A 23,074-nucleotide genomic window follows, 5' to 3' on the forward strand; every position below is an offset into this window, starting at 1 on the left:
TTATTCAAGGCATTTACAGACTACCTTGGTGTTCCTCTTTGTACAAAAAAAAATCAAAATGTTGACTCACCGCCTTTAATGGTGAAGCTCTTGTAACCCACTGAGCAATTAATCTACTGTACGTAAATGGGGAGTCAGTATAAAGTGCAGTCTAAAAAACTAATTCCTCTAAAATACAAGTATCTGTATTCTTATATTCAGGGAGCCTAAGGAAGTCTTTCATTGGAACAGTCAGCCATAATGAAACTACAATGTCTAACTACACATTGACAAAAGACAACTAGTGTAAGTTCTCAATAGGTAATGGCTTTATTTACATATGCATTAAAGAATAATATAAAAAAAACAAAACTTATGTTTTGAGTCATGAAAGATCCTTGCAGGGAATACATTAGAATGGAGCACTAAAGGTATATGGTAATTTAATATTTCTAGCAATAAACTGCATAAAACTACTAACTTATACACTGATAGACTTTTGTATAAAGGCTGAAAGTATTTCAGAAAACCAACACCTCTGAGTGCATATAGACATACAATCATATTCAAAAGTTGAAAATGAAATGTGCAAATCTTTAATAAATGCCATATTTCAAATATATCATTCCCTAGTGATCCGAGTCTGGAATACACAGAATGAAGTTTAATTTTGGGTGTCTGTAATGTTCAATAAAAACACAAAGGATGTAGTAATCCATAGTAAAGGCACGTGTTCTATGCCGCCACTAAAAGTGCCCGACATGACAGGTAACACAGTGAGAGCACGTCCTAGTTCAGCCCTCAGTTTCACACATGCACAGCTTCGTTCCCCGACTGTCTCCCTTTGAGCCATGATAAGAAACCTTCCAAGGTTCCTAACCATTACTCAAAGAGAAGACATCGGCGCACACCAGTTACTGCATGGAAAATGCCTCACAAGCTCATTTAGAAAACTACAAAACATGCTTGACAGGTGAACCACCGAAGATGAAAACATAAAAAACAAACATACAATTAAAATACCTTAAATTAAAAGTACACTGCCTCGCCCCACATCTTACTACGAATGAAAACCCAGTTCAGCCTCACCAAGTGACTCTGTCCCACCCCCTAAAGCAACTGCTCTGAATCAAAATTACAACACAGCCACGCACAGTAGTGTTTCTCAGATAGGCCACGGCAGCTTCCACTGGGATTCAACAGTCAACACGATTCCTTATACTAACACTTCTCTGGAAGAAAACAGCAATGTGACTTCCAGCAGGTACTCGTGGTCATACGTCTGAGGCCAATAATAAATTATACTTGAGAAGCACTGGTATCTAAAGCACTAGAATGGCATGTATTGTCAGTTTGACTCTTAAGACCCCAGTAATTCTAAATGGTCTCCGTTTTTGTCATAATCATGTAAGGTTTATTCATTTATATATGAAAATGACTTATGTTTCACTTTATTGGCAACAGAAAACAACTAGAAGTACAGACAATTTTCAGTTAAAGACCCTCTATCATCCTGAGACTGGATAAGCAGTCATGTCTGAAAGGGACCCTGACCATTTTGGAATGAAAACAACAGAAGCATCCAGAGGAGGGAAAAGGAAAGAAAGACTGGAAAGATTTTAAACTCCAAATCCATTTGGTTATGTTTCGTTTTCAGTTCCGTTCTAACCCTCCTGGCCGAAATCTTCTGTGAACTTCTTCAGTTTCTCCAAGTCCTGCTCATTCACTGTCGGCTTGGTGTTTGCTAGGGACCTTGTCATGTCAGACTGTGAAAAACACGAAATACAAATTTGTCAAATATTAGGAATGTTACATTTAAAAAAAAAACTCTCTCCTGTCCTCTGTACAGTTACACTTCCTATTTAACGTCAATGCTGACCTACAGAGAAGAGGGACATTTTCCAGGTCATGTTCTGAGAGGCAGATAGTTGATTTTTGTACAAAGAGTATTCTAGATTGTTAAGATTATTTATAAGGTGGTGGAAAGAATCATCTGAAAGTTAATAACTAAGCTGAACATTTTTAAATTAAATGTTTTCTCATTCATGACAGAATTTACAGTCATTATCTACTGGAGTGAAAACATTTCCTACCATAGAAACAATAGGCTCCAGGAGTTTATCTCCTGGTACATCCATCCAGGACATTTCTATAGCATTTGGATCTCCTGGAGAGCATGGGGTCAAGAGGTCATCTACCAGAATGTTAGAGTCCTCCCTTGATGGCCCCCGAACCTGTGAACACACACCAAATGTGTGAGCAGAAGGAAGAGCACAGAGTCATAACTGTAGTATGCTAGGGTGTATTGCATGCAGACGCTACTGAGTACCATCAGCTCTATTTTACAAAAAGCAGAGAAATCTGAGCTTTTGGTCACATCCTCAGCCACTACCTCTTGTATTTCTCACTAATCCTCATTAATGAACAGCTAGGTCAGACAAATCATTATTCTTATGTATGTGCCCATTTTGTGTTGCATGTACACTCTTTCACAAATTGGGTATAAATGTGAATCCTCAAACCAGACATGAAAATGAACACAATTAAGAAACATTTGCATACCTTCTTAAAATGGGTGGCTGACTGCACCTTCCTGACTGGCTGCATCAGGGCGTCCCTCACAATAACGCTGATGTCAGCCCCTGAGTAGCCCTCAGTTTTCTTGCCCAGAGTCATGAAGTCAGAATCACTGAGGCTAGTGGGTGTAGAGCCCAGGTGCAGCTTGAACATGAAGCATCGGGCGTGCTCCTCTGGGAGGGGAATGTAGATGCGCTTCTCAAACCTGGAGACAGACAAAAGTTTTTTTTTTTTTTTATTTATTCCCCAGGATTTTAACATCCGGCTTCTGAAGACTGAAAATGCCGAAGAGTCCGAAAATGTGTGGGAAGAGCACACATTTGTAGGCCTCTTGCGTTTTGTGAATTTTTAGTGGTCACGAAAGGTGCTTCACACACTGCTCTAAAAACCAAAGTCTGCTGCGTGTCTAGCAGAGCCCAGACAGCTGCTGTGTGTCTAGGAGGCCGAACAGAGCACAGACAGCCCTGAAGTCAACTTTCCCACTTAGCCAATGTGCCTGAAGAGATCTGTCAAACAACCTGGGCAATGCGAGTCAAGAGACATCCTATTAAGTGGAATTTGACAGTCAACTAAGTAAAAGAGTCAAAAATATTTCTTTAGAGAAGCTTGTCTGATAAGCTACAACTGTAATTGTTCTAATATAATCTTGTATTATGGATTTCTGGGTATCCTTTTCAATGTAGAAACAAAAACCCTAAAAAGAATAGAAAGTCAATCCTGAGAGGATTGCTTCATAGCCAATATTGAAACAAGGACATAGGCTTGCAACTGGAAACTAAAAGGGAAGATCTGTGGATGGAAAACACAAAACACTTATATACAAACACATGGTCCTGGGTATGTGGAAAAGGCTTCCCAACGATGAAGCTGAGGCCCAAACTCAGGGCTCCTTCAAGAAATGGTTGGATGAGAAGCTCATCTCAATGAGATTCTAAAAATGAACTGAGCAGGACAAGCCGAATGACCTCCTGCAATTTGCAACCATTATGTTCTAATAGCTTTCATCTTCAGAACCCTCAGACTAGCAGCAACTATTCGACCTTATTGACATTGATTTAGAATTCCATCCAACAAAAATAAACCAAAATGGAACAAATTTAAATTAGGGCAGAATACATTCTGTGGCATTTTTTCCCCACAGGTAAACAATAGCAAGTTTAACGAAGTCACTGTACAGCACAGGTTCTATCTGCTGCTTAGAACCAACACTTTTATTAAGTCCATGGTCAACACCTAAGTCTTACAATTTAGTTACTTGCTGGAATCACTAAATTCACTCTTTTCCTTTATGCATTCTGCAAGTGGAATGTAAGAACTAACACTACCGAAGAGAAACTGACCAACTAGATGTTTTCATACAGTACTGTCCATTTTACATTAGAGAACTGTTACCCTTATTCTGTGGGCACGGAGAAGCATCTTAAGGAAACAGAATCAACAAACATGGAAATCGCATCATAGCCTTGGTTATTTCAGTCTGAAGTACAATCACTACACATTCATTATGAAGTATGTGCTTTATTGTTTTTTGTTTGCTCTTTTTGGCTTACTTTTTCACTTTGTGTAGCCTTTTTGTCTGCACTGCTATTTGTTATTAATATTTAAGAAGGCCTCTGTGAAATCATGGAAAGTTTGGCCAAATCACAGACAGCATCTGTACTTGGTCCTAAGTAGCAAAGAGTATAACTCGTTCCTCTAAGGATATCAACAGATCTATCAGGATTAGCTGTTATCTAAAACCAAAATTGCTAATATGCCAGTAATTGATTGCTACAAAACTATTTCTGCGTGAAGAAGGAAAAATGGTAGAACAATACAATACCGCCGCACAGCAACAATATTATTTTACATGGCATAAACATCTTGTATACAAGCGCAGAAGTAATATTTTACCTGGCTTGAGAATTGTGTATGTGATGCTCTCTACTGGATGCCACAGATCAACTCATTACAGTACAACTTACAACATACAGCATTTTATAGGCTTCACTATTCAGCGTTTAAAACATTTTGAAATTCGAAACAGTCCGTTTTCGGCTAATCTCAAAATTACCGTCTCCTGATGGCAGAGTCCAGTGTCCAGGGAATGTTTGTAGCTCCCAGCACCAAGATTCCTTCATTATCATTTCCAACACCTAGTTGGAGAGAAACTTCAAATGAGATATGTAGTACAAACACTTCTGAACATCAATTAGAAGTCAAGAACTGCAACAGGGGAGACAAACAAAAACAATTAAATCAACCTGTTATTACCTGTATACCTAGCATACAAAGTCCAGTGCTCTCCGATTACAACAGAAGTCATAATAACCACATCTCACTTGATTGAATAGTACTTTAGGATGGATCATCTCACTAAACTTTGTTTTAATTAACATAATTTAACATTTGCCAAAAGGCTAATTTGGTCATACAAACAGTCACAGCACCTGCAATCGAAATTAAACCTGCACAGCCTCACCCCGAGTTCATTCTTTACAGATTCTCACCCTGCATCTGAACCAGGAACTCCGTTTTAATGCGCCTCGCTGCCTCGCTTTCGTTTTCGCTCCTTGAGCCACATAAGGAGTCGATCTCGTCGATGAAGATGATGGAGGGCTTGTGCTCTCGCGCCAGCTGGAACAGGTTCTTCACCAGCCTGGGAGAGAGCGGGGTCACCATCAGGCATCAGAGTCAGGTCGTGTTTTCAAACCCGGACGAAGGATTAGGGATCAAGAGTGAGCCAATCTACGTTCAATTCGCAAGTCACATTGAACTACAGTCCATTCCACAGTCTGAAGCAGTGACTTTCAGGCAGGCTTTCAGTACAGCAGTGTACAAATACATTGTGGATTATCTCCAATAACACGAACAGTAGCTGTTTTACCAGGACCAGTATTATTGTTTCTCATTTAATGTTTAAATTGAGAATCCCATTTTGAAGTGGGTTCTTTCACGACGTTGCAGAAACAAAACATCAAAAGCCACTGGTTTAATGATCCACCTCTCCAAAGGAAGCATTTGCCTTTTCCACAGTAAAACCTACACTTTTTTTAACCATTTATGTTTGCCTGTAGCCATGGCACTTTGGTCTGTATTAGCACCGTTTCTGCTGCTGCACTCAAGCAAACAATCAATTCAAGTAAAATTTAGTAATTGTGCAGGATGGAAAGAAAACACACAAGAAACACCAACTCCCAGGTCCAAGATGAAATATACTGTAAGTGCTTTAGAATAATGCAGTAACTATCCAACAGTTGTCTTAAAACAATAGCACCTGCTAAATACAAATCTTCAAAAAGCACATACTTTTCACTTTCACCAAGCCACTTGGACACCAAGTCTGAAGAGGAGATGGAGAAAAAGGTAGAGTTGTTGGCTTCAGTTGCCACAGCTTTGGCCAAGTAGGACTTTCCTGTACCAGGAGGCCCAAAGAGCAGAATTCCTCTCCATGGTGTTCTTTTACCTGAATAAGGAAGGCAGACACTGGGGTTGGAGAGAAACCAGCACAGGACCATTCTCCTTCATCTTATTCAATCAAGTCTCCATCAATTTTAAGTTACTGGCACAAATTATGGCACTTTTTGCCACACAAATGTCATTAAACCTCTGCACAATTCCTCAGGACATTCTAGGTGAAGCTCATTGGAAGTGGGAGTTTCTAGTAATGTTGACATGCCCTCCGGTCAGAGGTGTCAAAAGCTCCATGTTGGCTTACTGGTGAGTTAGCATCAAATGAAGCAGTGAAACAGGTCTTAATGACCACATTGCTAATTAAGGAACACCTCTGCCTTATTGTCTGTTCATTGTGGGTGGATACCTGGGGAATTCTGGTCACAATGAGCTAATGACTTGAATTTACTGTATGTACCCCTACATGACTCAATCTGTACTCCAAACAAACATACATGTATCAACAGACATAAAAAGACACTTCAGTAAAATAAAATCAAAACAAGTTAAAATACCTAATGATGCACAAGCCATTATGTTACTTCCCTTATGTTATGAATAACATTTACAGAATGCAAATCCAGCAGACCGTTCTTGTTGTTTTTTTTTTCTAGATCTTGCTTCTGCAGATTGTGAAGATAAATCTTGACACAACAGCCACCCGATTAATCATTTCTTAGCACACAACAGCAAGTTGGAGTTTAGCACTTAAAAATGAAATACCCTGTCAAATAGCTACCGTAGCCACAGACACGTTCACAAATTCATTCTTTCTGTTAAATACTTCCCATGTGATTTTAATCTGCAGAGCTTCAATTTATCTTTTCCTAAAGATTATGAAAAACACTTACAAATTTCAATTACAAATCACAGGCCAGATTATCATTAAATGAAATGCATTTTTACCAAAGGTAATAGAACCGCAACACTTGGCTTCTCAGTTTGTGCTTTTCTCCTTGGAAATATTTGCATTTCTCAAATAGCATTGCAATTCCACATTTCACTACTTAGGGGACTTAAGTTACCTGTGAAGAGGTGTGGGAATTTAATGGGCAGAATTACAGCCTCTTTCAGTGCCTCCTTTGCGCCCTCCAGACCAGCGACATCACTCCATTTGATATTTGGCTTTTCCATAACAATGGCCCCTGTGACACAAACACATGCACACATGAATAAAGACGTGTCGAGCAATAAAAGGGCAATTGTCAATTTAACACTTCTGAAGTGAGCCAAAACAGACACACAAAACTACTGTAAGTTCAATTAGTACAAAGCAGGGCTTTGAAGTACAGTACTGAGGCCTGCAAGTTAAAGATCACCAGAAGCTGTTCTATGCCTACACACCTTGGAGTTGATTTTGGAATTTCTTTTTTTCTGGATCATCTCCCTCGTCACTTTCATTCCTGAAAATAAAAACACAGTCTAAACTTAAAGAGTAAAGGGCTGAATCAAACAGGCACATTGGACTTAGTGACAATCTTGGTGGTAAATTATTTTATACAAACCCCCCATCATTTTCTTGCCCACCCTTTAATCTACGGTTAAAATAACTCATTCTAAAATAACTCCTCATTCTAAAACATTCAACAAAAAAAAACATTGAAACAAACTTAAGGAAAGCATATCTACAAATGAGTTCTGGTATGTAGTTAAATGAGGCAAGTGCTACGTTAACCTGGAGTTCCAACTTAACTCCGTCATATCATGAAAATGCAACAACCCCCTTCAATCAGGGTCAAAAGGGGAAAAAAGGACTGTAGTAGTCTCCTCCACAGCCCAGTCTTTCCATTAGGCTCAATTCTTCTTCCAAATACACAGGAGGAGCAGCAGAAAGAACACTGATATTCCATACAGGATTACTTTTCTAGTGTTACATATAAATCTCCCTTCCCACAAAAAAAAAAAATCCTATATACTGTAGGATTAGTTTGTTTTTTAAAAAAAACCTGATAATCATACTGAAGGCAGAGGGGGTAGCCAATTTGTAAAAAATGCCGAGTTACTGGTTACTCCAAGATCAGCAATAAAGATCCTCACTGAAGACTTCGTGAGGAAGCAACAATGCTGGTCTGGGGATAAAGGCTTCTTCAGTGTATCATCATTTGATACAATTTGGTCTTAAGAACAGTTTTCATTGGAGTAGGTCTGAGAAGAGACATTTTTTGCTAAATGGGACCCACTTCTTGCAAAAAAGGAACAGAGCTGGTGGTGCCCTCTTCTGTTAAAAGAGAGCTCCTCTTCAATATCAAGACATGCAGTACCTCAAGTGATCATTTTGAAGCAACAAATTCACTGTTAAGAGTGAGAAATTATCTTACTTAGTAGGACCCTAATATGTTGTGTAAATGAGGAAAAGGCATGAGATCATTTTTTCAGCTCTGGTTTGTGATAGCCTTTGTAGATGATGGCTGACTCAAAGTTAATCTTTTTGTATTAACTTTTACTTTACCCTTTGTCATCAGATTGGGACTCTTTAACGGGCTTTGCTGGAGCCTTCTCCTTCTTCTTCAAATATTCCTTTAGCTTTTCGGCTCTGTCCAGGTATTCAGCACATTTCGCTCTGATGCTCTGCTTTGCTTTGTCTCCCTGAGCCTCATCTGTGATGGGGGAAAAAAAAGACAACTGGAATTATTCTTCAAGGGTCTTAAAGTCCTAGCACACCAGCGTTTCAAGGATGAAGGGTGAAAGCATGGACAGTTCTTCCAGTGACCAATTTCTATTCTGACACACCAGGAAAGGCTGTACATGGACTCTTCAAGCAAAATGAATGCAGTCCATCCTCACTATGATCCTATCAGAGATAGCAGAAAACAAGACAATCCTTCAGCCTGTCTGTATTTGGAGATGGGTGTTATCTGTGCAGACGCGTTTCTGCAATCTCAGGTTTGGTAGGAACAACAATGATATTTTTTTTAATCCAAGCATCAGTTAAGCCTGCTTTTAGTGTATGGTATATCCTGAATTTAATGATAATAAAAGACAGCCTGGTGTCAAAATCTAATAAGGATCCAACCAGAGGGAGGTAAGTAGTGAACCATACTGCCATATCTTCTAATCAAAACTACACTGCTTGCATGACAATATCCAGTACCCACATGATTCTAAGCACACTGATAATCTAGACAGGACCAACCGAACTATGAGGTTTGTTCGATTACATGACGCATTGTTAAAACGTAAAGGTTCACTACAGGCCTAAAGAATAAATAAAAAATGTATACTTCATACTTGCAATACATTAATTTAAAATGAAAGATTACAGGGGCAGAAATTGGCGCATAATGGTGGTAAACACTGTTCTTCAAATGAACAACACTAACAATGCTGGCAACAGCAACAGAACACAGGAAAAACAGATGAGTATTAAAAACACTCCACGCACTCAAGACCCACCTTATCATGGACTTCTGTTAATGGACAAACAAACCGTAATACCTAAACACAAAACAGCTACAGAAAGGCTTACATTTCACTACATGTAGGAAGTACTGTACTGCATGCTGGTACAGACGGAGTGCCTCCTCGTAATTTTGTGCTTTGTCTTCTTGAGCCGCCTTGCTTGCGAGGTCTATAGCTTTCTGTAATGAAAAACCAACAGCAATGAGAAAAAGAAGTATTCTGAAAACAGTAATGGGCAATACACAACTTGGGGCCGAACACATACTTAAAATAGCATACGAAATAGCAGTGTTCACCTGAGAACAAGCAAACCTGAGGTTATGAAATGGAAAGGAGTTAAAAAGGAGTGTGATGGCACTCTTTAATAAACCAGGTATGTCTGTGTGAACAATGGCACACATAAAAGAATTTTAAACCAGGCCTGTTCACACAAAACTCTCAACGCTTAAATATTCAGCTGCAAATATTCAAACTGCTCCCTATGACAGAAATATTTTACCATTCAGTGTTGGATATCATTCTGTGCTGTCCCGCAATTTAATTTCCCCTGTTTTTTATGTCCCAGTTATGTAATGCAATTCTTCCAGTCATCCTCGAGGGAGTGTATGTAGAGAAAAATCCCTGTGAAGCATCTGGCACCCAGGCCTGCTTAACTACAAAAGCTTCAGTCAGTTATTTACCCACTAAAACACGCAGAGTATTGTTTAGTCTTTAAAAGGTTGATGAAACTGCGAGTAAAAGGTTCGAATTAAAAACCCCTGCAGGCATCACAACCATTACAGACAGCAGAATAGGTCAGATGGATAAAATGAACTATTTTAGATAAACTGATATTTCAAAATTCAATTTCAATGGCTTACCTATTAATTAGTACAGTATATGTTCTATAGAAGCAAAAGTGTAGCAAGACGTTACATTGCACTTGCTACATACACACAGGTACTCTTCCAGGATACAACGCAAACGATCGTGATATATTTCAATATATGTTGATATTTAATTTGATTTAAGTAACAGCTAATTAATGTAAACAGAAACGTAGCAATTTGCGCTGCTAAACTAACGATTAGCTCAAGAGTCAAATACTGGATAATACCTCTGTTGACACCTTGTTCCAGATTTGCCAATTCTGTTTCAGATAACAAAATACATAAAAAGCAGGAGTACCATGAAAACAAACCAAAACAAAAATCCTAAAATGATACTTTTCCTCAAAGTGAACAGGAGCACTTTGCATTACGGAACTGTCATCGTCGCACCACTAGGCTGGAAATGCGCACTGTGCAGATAACCATCATTTTCTCTCCACGGTCCTTATCAGGCACGATTGAATATTTATGTTCTTTACTTAATGGACAACTGTTTGGTAGGCAGAATTTGATACACCACCAATCTTTTCAAAAGCCTACAACTGTACCGTTTTATACGTACCTGTACACATTTCAGAAAACAATGTCTAAGGCCTATCTGCAAATAACTAAAATGTTTTAATATTGCAACTCTACAACGACTGGTTAAATGCGTCATTGGTACAGCTGCCGATATTGAACGGTCTCCACAGGGCTCATACCCACAGACTATGATCAAGCTTCAGTTGCAAATGAAGGTTTTCTAATATTTTTACAAATAACATGCAAGGATTGCGGTTATCTAAAAATGTATTTTACGAAGGACGCGAAGCACTCTTGCATTTGAGACATTATGCACTCTCGTTCACTCTCCAAGACAGTATATTAATTCCCAACCAAAGAAATGGGTCCTTTTAACCTGCCCCTCAACCCTCATCCAGAAGTTTATTTTTGAGAAAGGGAGTTTCCTTTTGACCGACAACTGATTTAGAGACCGTGAATCTGCGAACCACTACAGTTCGAATCTTGCTCAAGTAAGGGTGAATTTAAAATCGAAAACATACAAATAGGGGGAAAATAACGACTGTAAACCCTTCTGCTTTTCATTAACTTACGTTCATGTGTTGATCCCCAAATTCAGGCCTTTCGTAAGCGACTAAACACGGTGTTTACAAGGAAAACTTTGTTTACACATTTCTTTTCAGTCCTGGAGAACTTGTCTTGAATTTTCTGTCCCGTGAAACTTTTCAACACAAGCAGGTTTTCAAGTACAGTAATTCGAAACCACCGTTTCGAGCGTAAATCGACGACAACAACAACGCTTCCACACAAGATTCAGGACAGACGCGTTAGAAGTTACTAGTGAAGATATAATCAGCACATTTAAGGGTCACGCGTGAAATTAAAACAACAACCAGCCTCAACCGAAACACAAGGCAAATTACTGGTCTCCAAAAACTCTCAACCCATGTACATATTTAACATTATCGTCGCCTTTGCTTTTACCTGTAAGTTGTTGGTGGCAGCCATGGGGGCTGGATTAGAAAAAAAAACCCACAGATCCAAACACAAAACCTACACGGCTTGTCTTTTTTTATATCGTAAACCAAAATTAAATTAGATTTCAAAACAGGCTGTGTCCTTTTTTTGCCTTTTCCCCCCTTCTTTAGATAGTTAACAAGCCTCACAGGGGAAAAAATAGCTCTTCCGCATCAAGATGTCGAATGTCACTTCCGCCTACTGAGGCCATGTGATCGAAAGAACTGACACTGACGTCAGTGCTTATGCACACCCTGCGTACACACCCAAAGTGCGTTTTTTCAAATAACTGGCAACAAAAACATCTCCATTTTATGGTACTTAGAATTATTCTTTGTAATGCTGCAGGTGTGCGAATTTTGTTAAGTTATTTTGCAGTTCTTTTCGGGAAAATAGCAATAATCGAAAGCAGTCTGTCGTCACCGACAAGGAAGTTGACGCGATGGATTGTTGTCATTGTTACAATCCAATCCAAATGAACTGTCTCGAGTGATGTGCGAGTGTTCCTGAATACCCAGATTATTCCAAATTACATTTTAAGTACGTTTAGTGTCCTTAATTTCTTGCTTGGGGGTCCTGTTTGACCACCAAAACTCTCAACTCCAAAAGTTTCAACAACAATCACTTTGAACATTGTTTTTCCTTTTTTTTTCAGAATTAATCGGAAATAATGAGCATATGACAGTAAGGAATAATCCCATTGCCAAATTTACTAATTTAAACCATACATGTTAATTCTGTAACAGTGATATAGAGATAATCTTTTCACGTATCTTTGCTGTCACCTTCTGGAATGAGATTTCTTAGTCACAATCATACTGATTTTGACAGCTTGTCATTCTATAACAATATGATGTGCTATTATGAGAATGAATTTCACTGAGCTTTAGAATTTATTATAAATTTCCAAATACCACTTAGGAATGATCATTTTCACAAGTCACAAGTGGACATTATTCTTAAGACTACTCCACTAAAGTAGATTAAACACCCAGAAGGCTAGACAAAACACTTTAATGTTTTCGCCTAACCATTTTATGGTCTAAAGTAACTCAACCTTTCTCTTTTCATTAGTTCTCTTTCACAATTACACAATTTATGGTTTTGGACTTTGTTGCCTGACTTCTTTCATTTTTATCTCTTATTATTGGCACACAATCGATATTCAAGGATTTCTAGTTACCTGACGTTTTCTGGTGTGTATTTGTACAGAATTCTTTATTGCTTTAAAAAATTAGGGGTTGGCATAAAAACCCAGCAATAAAAACTAGAATGGTAACCTGTGTTTACAATCTTAGAACTTTTTTTTATTTTTAAGACCAGATTGCACCCCGTTTCCCAACCAAGCTTTCAGAACATTATTTATTAAAATAAGAGCTTGGACTTTTCTCATACGTGTCTCAGTAATGGGCAATCACTTCTTGTTTGTTCTCATTTTATTGCTAGACACAACACATTGAAGTCATGCGATCTAAAAACTGAAATTGTGAATTTGCTGGGGATTGTCTTGCAGTTATAAACAGTGAAAATAAAACCCTAAACCTGTCCACTGACTGCTCCCATCCCACTTGACACCGAAATTCAATCATATCTTGAGTTCATCTCTTCCATAATGTCAATTTGTTGACTACATTAGTATGAAAAAAGGTTGTGTAAAAGTGTAAAGGGCAAATTTTGCCAAACTGCACGGTCTCCATACCTACTATATGTTTTTTTTTTACAGTGAACTGAGTCCAGATCATTGAATTTGACACACGTTTTCTAGGGTTAAGAACTTTAACAGTCCCATATAATTTTCTCTTAATTGGTGGGACTAATATCAATATCAATAACATGATTTTCGTGGTCAAGAATCAAATTACAATTAGAACATAAATATCATGAAACTGTTTGGACATTTGGTCCAAGCACTCAATTTTACGTATTTTCCTCCTGGTTTAATGTTTTCAGTTATTGACCACTTTCAGAAATAAAACTGAAACACGGTATTAACATTTCAGAAATTAGAATGGAATTAACGGCTCCAAATTAAATTTAAAAAAAGGCTTCCCAGAATCTTGTATATTCCTCAAAGCTGAAGTAAATATTCCTCGTAATTTAAATACTTACCACTGAAATAGCTTATTATTTTATTAAACTTAACTCAAGCTCCCTAAAGCCGAGATGACTGTGATTCTTTTTTAAATGAAATGATTTGATTTGTTTTGATGATGGGTAAGATCACGAGCCAAGAGCAGTCTCGACTTCTTGGTCTGTCCCACATCTCTGCTCCCCTGTGTTGAGAGGTACAGCAGATTCATCTCATGAGACTCTAGCTTGTCACCCTGGCCTGCTTCCCCTACGAGGCTGGGGTGAGACGGCAGTACTTACTGCCTCACACTGCTGCACAGAGGATTCATTTCTTAGATTCTAAGAGCATTTTGCTGAAAAAATAAAAAGCACACCTCCTTGGCTAACATAACCAAATTAGGCTCAATTTATTACACATGTGGTAGGACACCACTTGAATGCTCAGTGACCTGAGCTCAAAACCATTTCCTCCCACCTACTCCACCTGTCCTTCTGTAGTGGGCAGGTGCTAAGTCAGGGATAGAGGCACCCAGATGTACACATTGGGATGGAGTCATTTTATCTTTTCTTCCTGAGAATATTACTCCAGTTCTGACACGTTGGTTAAGGATAGTTGATGAGCAATCATCAAGTCTCAGATTGAATATTAGTGGATTCTACTGGATTCAAAGACTCCCAGCTAGGCTTCTCAAGGAAATGTGCTCTCTTCTTGTCAGGCCACTTCAGTGCGGCTTTGGCCTTGTACTTCATTTACAAGTACTGAAGTACTTCCAACAATATGATATCCAATAATAATGGAAAATTATTTGTTCCAGTTTGACCTTATTTTTTGACCCAAGCAGGTTTTAAGAAATTTCAGATGTTTCACCCAATGCTGTCCTGATTACCATTAACAGACACAGAATATCGACTCCAAAATTTAAAATTAAAATCTGAACAGAGGTCGAAATTACACCTTTCAAGACTTATGTAACTGCTATTCTGATATAAAAGTATTTTTAGAAACCTCTTTTTTCTCTAAGTATTCCTTTAGATGTTCAACTCTGTCCAGGTATTCTGCACATTTGTCTCTGATTTTCTGGTTGCCTTCTTTGCCCTGGGGTTCACCTGCACAGAAAGGAAGAGAATAAGGGTCCAAATTATTCATCAGGAAGAACACAGCAAAGCAACAATAACACTCTCGAGCAGCCAAGAACTGACGTATCTAAAAGACTCCCGGCAAAAATGTTTAGGTTCTTCAGCACATCGTTAGTATCACAGTCAAAGGTTGTTCTGTGTAGGAACGAACCTGGATGTCACAGGCATTAATTCAGAGATTTTATAGAGTCTGATTTTACAGATTCATTCGGGTATTTTATAGTGAATTTTAATAGATTGTAGGTCTGCTGGGCCTTTGTATTAGGCCAATTGTGGTTCAAACATTTGAAGAACATCCCTTGAACACTCGTGATGCATCTCTGTGAATCTATCATGCTGTTAAATGCACTTTCCACAGAGAATTAAGTCAAATTAAATTAAATTCAAGCAATAACACGCAAAATATGCCTTCACCTTTCTAACAAAGCTGGGTGTATTTTGAAATCCAACCCCAAAAATCAATCGAACTCCATCAAAAACTTACGCTTCACTATATGTAAGAAGTACTGTACAGCATGCTGGTACAGACGGATGGCTTCTTCATAATTCTCCGCGCTGTCTTCTTGAGAGGCCTTGTTAGCAATGCTTATAGCTCTCTGTAATGAAATAAACATACATAGGCAGATTTGCCATTACTGCCGCAATTGTAATCACCCTTCATGAGACTTAGCAGTTATGCTTGGGCATAGACAGTACATATTAAAATGTTTTGCTTTTACACAACATGTCAGGTTTTCTTTTTAAAACAGTATAGGCTATATTCTATTATTATTATGATGATGATGATGATGATGATGACGAATACCATGGTCTTAGGTATTTTAGCTTAATAACATCACACTCCAGCATCAGGTTCTAGCAAAAAAAGCTAGAATTTCAAATGGCACCAGATGGCATGAATCAACTTTTAGATTTTGAATCAAGTTATAAAACACGCACACAGAGTCATGTACTGAATGACTCTTTGTTCTTCCTTGTGATACCATGTTAATGTTCAAGTTGGGAACTCAATCTTCCCCTGGTTCAAATCCAAATAGGAGATATGTTTTCTTTCTGTCTTTGCAGTACCTCTCCTTGGTAAACAGTGTAGCATGTTAACTGTTGTGTGGTAAAGAAGCTAATTAGTAATATTGTTTAACCCTTTTTCCTGGGATCCTTGAGGATGATATCCCCAGATCAATTTGGCACAAGTAATCAAACAGACAAAATGGCCTCTTGTTTGTATTTATTGTATATTGTATGTTATCTATTGTATTGTTAGTTGACTAAACTAAGCAGTTCGATCACTTTGTGAGCCATTCTGTTTTCCGATTTGTTACTGTCAAACGTGTGCATTCTTAGAAAATAATGCTTATTTTCTTATTTTTATAAAGCCTACTGTATGTTAAACTGTTGTAAGAGTATATTTGTTCACTTCATTAACAAATGGGCCTACTTAGTCTTTAACCTAAGATTAAATAATTAAACACGAATTATTATTTCGTGATAACAGTGTTCTTGATGATGGTAAAGACCGCACACAGCACGACAACCCACAATTTGACTTGTTTCTCACAGCTCAGTGACCACAAATCACAGTTCTGACTCAATGCCAATAGGGGGTAGAACACTACATGTACTCAGACAGAGTATATACCCTTTCTCACTTCGACACCGGCAATCGCACCAGAGCGGACGTTTCTGCTCGTCATAAAACTACATGGGTACCTATGTAGAAATTAACCCACATTTAACATCTTCTCCGAATTCTTTCTACGTTCCGAAGTAGCTGAATCTGACATAGTACAGCTTACATAGTGAAATACACAACGGTACGTTATCGCGATTATTGGATAGTTTTAGTAACAATGGTAGCAAATCATCCTATAGGACTGTTCAAAACAGTGTTTTATTCTTACCTGCAAGTTGGTACTGGAAGCCATGTGCGCCGGGTTAACGATATAGGGAATTCACCAAAACACACACACAAAACTACTTTCTTTACTTTAATAATATAAGAGAGCGACTGGGTTTCGGTAACATTATGAATTCACTTTTCATTTGTACTCCATGAGTTTCCGTCTTCTGAACCCATGTGATTGAAAGAATGATAACTATGAAACTTAACCATACACCCAGAAACCACGCCTATGTGGTGCGTCAGGATACAAGCACTTACTGTAGCATTGTTCGACATTGTGTTCAGTGGAGTCATTTAGGCGACGAGAATAAGGGATATTTAAATCTTGACAGCGCTTTTAGAGTGTTTAAGACACACCCCTTTTCATAACATGAAAATAAAGCCATTTAATTGAATGTCATCCAAGTCATTTTCTTTTACTGACGGTGTGCTTTGTTACCTACTGTACATTTTAATAATCTCCTGGAGTTTTAGACAAATATACTGACCACCAAAAGAAACGTATCACAACTGCAACGAATTACAAAGCTATTATCAGGAAAACGACAGAACGTTTTAGCGAGAGCACTGACATTTTACAAAACAGACAAAGCATAGGTAAATTAATTATACTGATTAATATTTGTCGGTTATCTACACGCAGTACAGTAGTTAGCAGTTACATTAATAGAGGTGTGCGGTCACCGCGGGAAATCATACGAAGTCTACATCTGTGACGCATGTTTTGTACCAGGTTGCAAATATTGCTTCGATAAGAAAAAAAGCGTGTCCCCCTTCTGGTGCAACTCTTTTATGCAAGTTTCTGTAAATATACAAGGATTGACAAGATGTAAACTGTTACACCTCACCACAAGACGGCGCCTACAGTTAAAGTATCTTTGATAAAATGAAACTCGCGCGTTCTGGTGAAACGCAGCATCGCTCCACTACCCACTGGCTAAACTAAAATGAGGTTGAAAGATGCACATAAACTGAACGTTTAAACGTTTAAAAAGCTGTGTTATGGAAGTGTGTGCTACGCAGATACCGTCTTGTCTACCTCTGTCTCACTGCTTTGGCAGAGCCTGGACAAACTGTCCACTGGTCTCTGAGCTCCAGCTACTGCATCCTCACAGTTTATCCCACAAATGTTCAGCTTTGCTCAGGTCTGGGGAGCAGGACATCCACAGCTTAACCGTCACATTCTCATCTCAAAGGAAAGCTGCTGTTACACAAGCCGGAGGAAGACTTGTATTATCCTGTTGGAATATTGTCAGATCTGGATGTGTTCACAGGAATGGCAGTAAACAAAGTCCCAGGACTTGATCAATGTAGCGCTGTGCAATCAGGTCGCCATCTGTCACTGCAAGCAGCATGACCTACTGTACATTAAAACCTTGATTCACTGCAGAAGCGGGGAATGATATATTGAAGATTATCAACAATAAAGAACCCAGAAAACCAACGGAACAAGAAATACACAAGGGCATGCTTGTAAATCAAAATGTTTTGTTTTTGAGGTTGTATCTGTATGTACTGTATTGTACTGTATGTTCTCTGTATATTTATGTCCGATTTGATTTTGTCCTGAGTACCACTGGGTTCATTGCCACATCCCTAAGCATAGATAAGCAGGCTGGAAGACTGGGGTATTTTCATTTCTTTCAGGCCCAGATCACAGACGTAGCGCAGTCACTTCCTCCATAGAGGGAGAAATCAGATGACAAACTACATTCATTTAGAATACTCAAAATCTTGAGTTTTAGTATTGTGAGATATTCACGAGGCCAACCCAGATTCTTCTCTCAGCATAGAGAAACGGCCGTCCGAGGTTTGTAACCACTTTTCTTTTCTTTACACGGACATTCCTGATTTCATTACTGAAGACCACATTGTAACTGATACACAAGTTTTATTTTGTTCGCTTGAATCCTCATTTAACTCTTATGTACTGTAGCTTCCTTGAAGGTCTGGATCCTCCACCCCTTCCATTCTAGTTCAGATATCTGTGAGTGCCTTTGTAGATTCTTGAATTAAGGCATCTATTTCTTTTTTTATTATTGTTGTTGTTGTGGAGGTCAGTTAGTATTTTTTGCAATTTGTGATGTGCCTCGTGAATCACTAGGTGGAGACAACATGCACGTCTAATTGCTTTTTGTCTTCTGACCTGGGTAAAAGTGTCGAATCCAATTCTGCCATCCAACTCCCAGACACTCCTGGCTACATTTTCAAACTGGATTAGTACCCAGGCTCATGTTTGTGTGGGGTCCCTCCAGGTGCTCTGGTTTTCCCCCCAGCAAAAGGCATACTGGTAGGTTAACTGGCTTCTGGGGAAATTGGCCCTGGTGTGTGTGTGTGCCTGTCTGTATTAGTTTCTGTGTCTGTGTGTGGCCTGAAGTGGACAGACGTCCCATCCAGAGCGTATCGTGCCTTGTGCCTGTTGCTTGGCAGGAAAGACTCTGGCTCCCCCACAACCCCCCTGTACTGGATAAAGTGTTTATAAAATGGATGGATGACTTCAAGAGCACTTGGGCGGCGCGGTGGCTCTGTGGTAACGGATCTGCTCCTGTGGCTGGAAGATTGCCGGTTTGTATCCTGCGGCCAGCAGAGGAATCCTACCCCATTGGGCCCCTGAGCAAGGCCCTTAACCTGCTCCATGGGTGCTGTATAAATGGCTGACCCTGCGCTCTGACCCCAAGCTTCTCTCCCTGTCTGTGTGTCTCATGGAGAGCAAGCTGCGGTTTGTGAAAAGACCAATTCTAATACAAGAAATAGTATACGGCCAATAAAGTGATCTTATTTTAAAGAGAACCTAAACTTTTTAGGCAGTCACAACGCAGTCATTCTTACAGTGCTAAAGAAAGCTAAAGCCTTTTACGTGTTATCTGGCCAAGGTAATAAAAACGGGAACTAAAATATTCACTTCTTTATACCATCCTAGTAGACATGAATAGTGTCCTGTTTGTTTGGTTAACTCCTGATGAAGCCAGTTCCACTTAATATAATAAATATATTAATATCATATGAAGAGTTTCGCTGTAAATGTAAATGTGAAGCACAGAGGAAGTTATAATTGATCACATGTAGCGGAGCGCGTTCGGGCGCGGTGGCGTCATCGCCCTCCCTGCGCGTAGCATGGACCTCAGCCGGCTGGGCTAAGGGAGAACCGCGTTCGCGCCCCAGGTGTTGCGGGACGAACCGGCGGGGTGGAGCAGCGAGGGGGCGGAACCGCGACGGTCACACACAGGTCTGACTTCCACCAATTTCCAAAGGACAGGTGCATCTGAAGCGCCCTAGTGACATCTGAACAAAGAACGCTCTTAGTATTGGGATATTCCCCGTTTGTTTGACAGGAAACAAAATGACATAGGAACGACCAACTGACTTTTGAGACGAGCTTGGATTTTGCCACAATATCCATAGCCACGATTTACCAGCAGCAGCTTATCATCACCTAACAACTCACAGATGGCAACCCACTGAAGCTCAGCAGGTGTGAGCCTGGTCAGTACCTGGATGGGAGACCTCCTGGGAAAAACTAAGGTTGCTGCTCGAAGAGGTCTTAGTTGGGCCAGTATAAGGCACTCATCATGCGGTCTGTTTGGGTCCTAATGCCCCAGTATAGTGATGGGGATACTACAGTATACTGTAAAAAAAGGTGCCATCCCTTCAGATGAGACATAAAGGTCCTGAGTCTCTCTGGAGTCATTAAAAATCCCAGGGCATTTCTCGAAAAGAGTAGGCATTAACCTCTGGCTTGTAACAGTCATGGCCTCCTAATAATCCCCATCTCTGAATTGGCTTCATCACTCTGTTCTCCTCCCCACTGATAGCTGGTGTGTAGTGAGTAGTCCAGGTAGATGCTGCACATTGGGGTGGAGAGGAGTCCCCATTACCTGTAAAGTGTTTTTAATGGAGTGTCCAGAAAAGCGCTATATAAGTGTCATTACAATGTCATCTGCCCCTTAGGCAGTGCCTAGCAACCAGAGAATCTTTTTACGCTGGAGATTAACAGGATATGGTTTTCCACCACCCATCCAATATTAATGCAGAAGAATTTGTTAATTAACTTGGAGAAAATAGCATCCACTACTATAACCCCTCTTCTAAGGTAATATTAAGAACAACAGCATGTGTGATTCAATGAAGAAGTCAGAGAGAGGAACAGAAACTCAAAACAGTGCAGCAGTTAAATTCACTTGGGAGTTTAAATGAGGGAAGCACTTTAACTGCCCAACACCAGGTGCTGGCTATTTCAAGCTTGTTTTATTCTGTTGTGACATATACATGAAATTAAACGATTTAAGATGATTACAAATCACCACAGAAAGATTAAACACTATTGCAGGGGCAGTTCTCTCTCTGTGTGGAGCACTTTCCTTTATCATAGAAAGAAACCACACAATGATTTAAAGAACAGAGTAGGAGGGATGTCAATTTCGACATGAATTCGCATGAAACATGTTTTCTGTTGCAACAATAAAACCAACAACCAAATATGAACTAGCTTTGCGCATATAACCTTTCCCTGACCCAGACGCAGCCCGTGCTAAGCATTTGCAGCTTCAGTGCCTTGAACACCGTCATTCCGGTCACATGCATATAGGCTTTCAAGCTCCCTCGCCTGTCACTGTTCTACAATGACGTCATCGTCCTCCAGCGCAACCTTGGCTGCCTCTCGATGACGTCAGCAAGTCAATAACAACAAACAACAACAACAGGCTGGCTGGCTGGCGAAGTCAGGGCGGTAGGCGAGCTTGGCGATCATTTCCTATGGCGAGTCTGGGGAGAGGCAGTGGCGAGGATGCTGAAGCTGGAGGGCAGGACGGCAAAGCCTCCACGGAGAGTCTCCGGATCACCGAGGCTGGGGAAATGGCAGACGCAGAGATGAAAGAGCAGGTTGCAGCGCCCCGGCAGCCCCGTGATAGTTCGCTCTTCAGCCACTTCGTAGACGTGGTAACCTGGCGGAGACCGCTGAGCAGCACCGTGCTGTTCGCAGCCACCAACGCCGTCTTCTGGTATGGGCTGTCCGTCCTAGAGCAATGAAACGTACTGCATGCACACACAAAAAAAACAACTAAACCACGGGTATTTAAATTGTTGTTCAGATGCCCCAAATTTTAGATTACCCTCTTTCCCATCGCTATTATTACCTTGTTTTAACAGGGATTTAAAGCCAACAGGTTAAGCAAAGGCGTCTTTTTTTTTAGTTCTGCATGACCATTTTTGCTTACGATGAACGTGACTGCATTTTGAAACGATGCTCACGCTTCCTCTGAAAGTTATGAGCTAAAGCAGGAGTTAACTACCCCTCAAGCACGAGTAGTTTATCTGTTACAAACCTTTCTTTACGGCTTTTGTTACAAACTGGAATTAGAAGGCAGCCGGTAAAAAAAGAAATTGGCAGCAGTTCACATTTGTTTGTAACATTACCCTACTGGTCATTTAATTAAGGTTTGTTAAGGAGTGGCTCTAGCTGGTAGACTGTATTTATGCCCACGCTTTATTAAATGGATATAATTTTATCTTTGATTGACATGAGTGTGTTCGTTTGTAGGAGTTTCAGTTTCATTATTTCTATCAACATAGCCCAGAATTTGATCACGCCAACGTCGGTAAAAATGTCATGAATGGCTCAGGCAAGCTGATCCCATGACTTGTTTATTTAGGGCTCTTAAAGTGCACCTGACAATTTGCATTCTTTGTCGCGGTTCTCGATACTGTTGTGCGAGAATGCCTTCTTCACCTACTTTTTATCTACATCTGTCTGTGCCATTGTGCATTAGTATTCTTCAAAAAGGGTTGCACAAGACCCTCCCACAAAGCTGCTTCATCTATTTGTACTGTATGCACTGTAAAAAAAAAATTACAATTTTCTCTGTTCTAAAAATAGGCGTTGAGATAAAGCCCGAATAAAACGCTTGCATTGGCTATTAATGTTGCCATGAAAATATAACTGAGACCTATCTTATTTTAAAATAACATTTATTGCTGTAGCTACCTCTCAAATATGTAAACCTGGCCCATGAGAGAGACAGTCCAAAAGGTTTTATTCAGAGCTTTGAACGATTTCAACAATGTAATTTGTATTTACGAAATAAATTATTTGTCAGATTTATCAGAGATCAGGTTAGAAGCAAATTAGTTTGCTTTCTGGGATCGTTGTATTTAAGCCATTAGCTAAAATGACTGTGTGCTGAGGTTTGTGATAAGG

At 39.6% G+C, this 23,074-nt stretch overlaps 2 protein-coding genes across 5 annotated transcripts in view; one reads left to right on the forward strand and one right to left on the reverse strand.

Moving 5' to 3' along the window:
* Positions 1 to 286: 286 nt before the first annotated feature.
* Positions 287 to 17,069, reverse strand: vps4b (vacuolar protein sorting 4 homolog B). 2 transcript variants are annotated; one of them, XM_088643906.1, is made up of 13 exons: positions 16,880 to 17,069; positions 15,466 to 15,577; positions 14,851 to 14,951; positions 9,455 to 9,566; positions 8,438 to 8,585; positions 7,333 to 7,391; positions 7,014 to 7,133; positions 5,845 to 6,001; positions 5,046 to 5,194; positions 4,610 to 4,691; positions 2,542 to 2,761; positions 2,073 to 2,213; positions 287 to 1,745 (listed from the first exon to the last, which is right to left on the reverse strand). In XM_088643906.1, the coding sequence occupies exons 1-13, from the start codon at positions 16,901 to 16,903 to the stop codon at positions 1,644 to 1,646; spliced, it is 1,527 nt and encodes a 508-aa protein (XP_088500032.1). In that variant the 5' UTR covers positions 16,904 to 17,069; the 3' UTR covers positions 287 to 1,643. The 2 variants fall into 2 exon arrangements, with proteins under 2 accessions (XP_088500032.1, XP_088500033.1); XM_088643907.1 differs by lacking the exons at positions 14,851 to 14,951; positions 15,466 to 15,577; positions 16,880 to 17,069 and adding an exon at positions 11,742 to 11,985.
* A 4,403-nt stretch (positions 17,070 to 21,472) lies between these two features.
* The window catches only part of retreg1 (reticulophagy regulator 1), a 32,274-nt gene continuing 30,672 nt past the window's right edge, over positions 21,473 to 23,074 (forward strand). For 2 of the 3 annotated variants that reach the window (XR_015940988.1, XR_015940989.1), the window contains exon 1: positions 21,473 to 21,878. Coding sequence is in view for 1 of the 3 variants with exons in the window: in XM_088643918.1 (XP_088500044.1) it covers positions 21,634 to 21,878 (245 nt within the window). In the remaining 2 variants the exon portion in view is untranslated. The remainder of the gene's footprint in view (positions 21,879 to 23,074) is intronic. The other variant, XM_088643918.1, reaches the window with a different exon arrangement.

The sequence above is a fragment of the Lepisosteus platostomus genome, chromosome 8 (assembly GCF_059453375.1).
Source record: "Lepisosteus platostomus isolate fLepPlt1 chromosome 8, fLepPlt1.hap1, whole genome shotgun sequence".
NCBI lineage: Eukaryota > Metazoa > Chordata > Actinopteri > Semionotiformes > Lepisosteidae > Lepisosteus > Lepisosteus platostomus.

Bases quoted from the DNA above. Each gene is read 5' to 3' on its own strand.
- vps4b (XM_088643906.1), bottom strand. From the start codon at position 16,903: ATGGCTTCCAGTACCAACTTGCAG. The intron at 14,952-15,465 runs GTAAGTTTTTGA...CTTTCTGTGCAG, and splicing joins CTTCTTACATATAGTGAAGC to GTGAACCCCAGGGCAAAGAA. The intron at 7,392-8,437 runs GTAAAGTAAAAG...TTTTATTTTCAG, and splicing joins TCCCAATCTGATGACAAAGG to GAATGAAAGTGACGAGGGAG.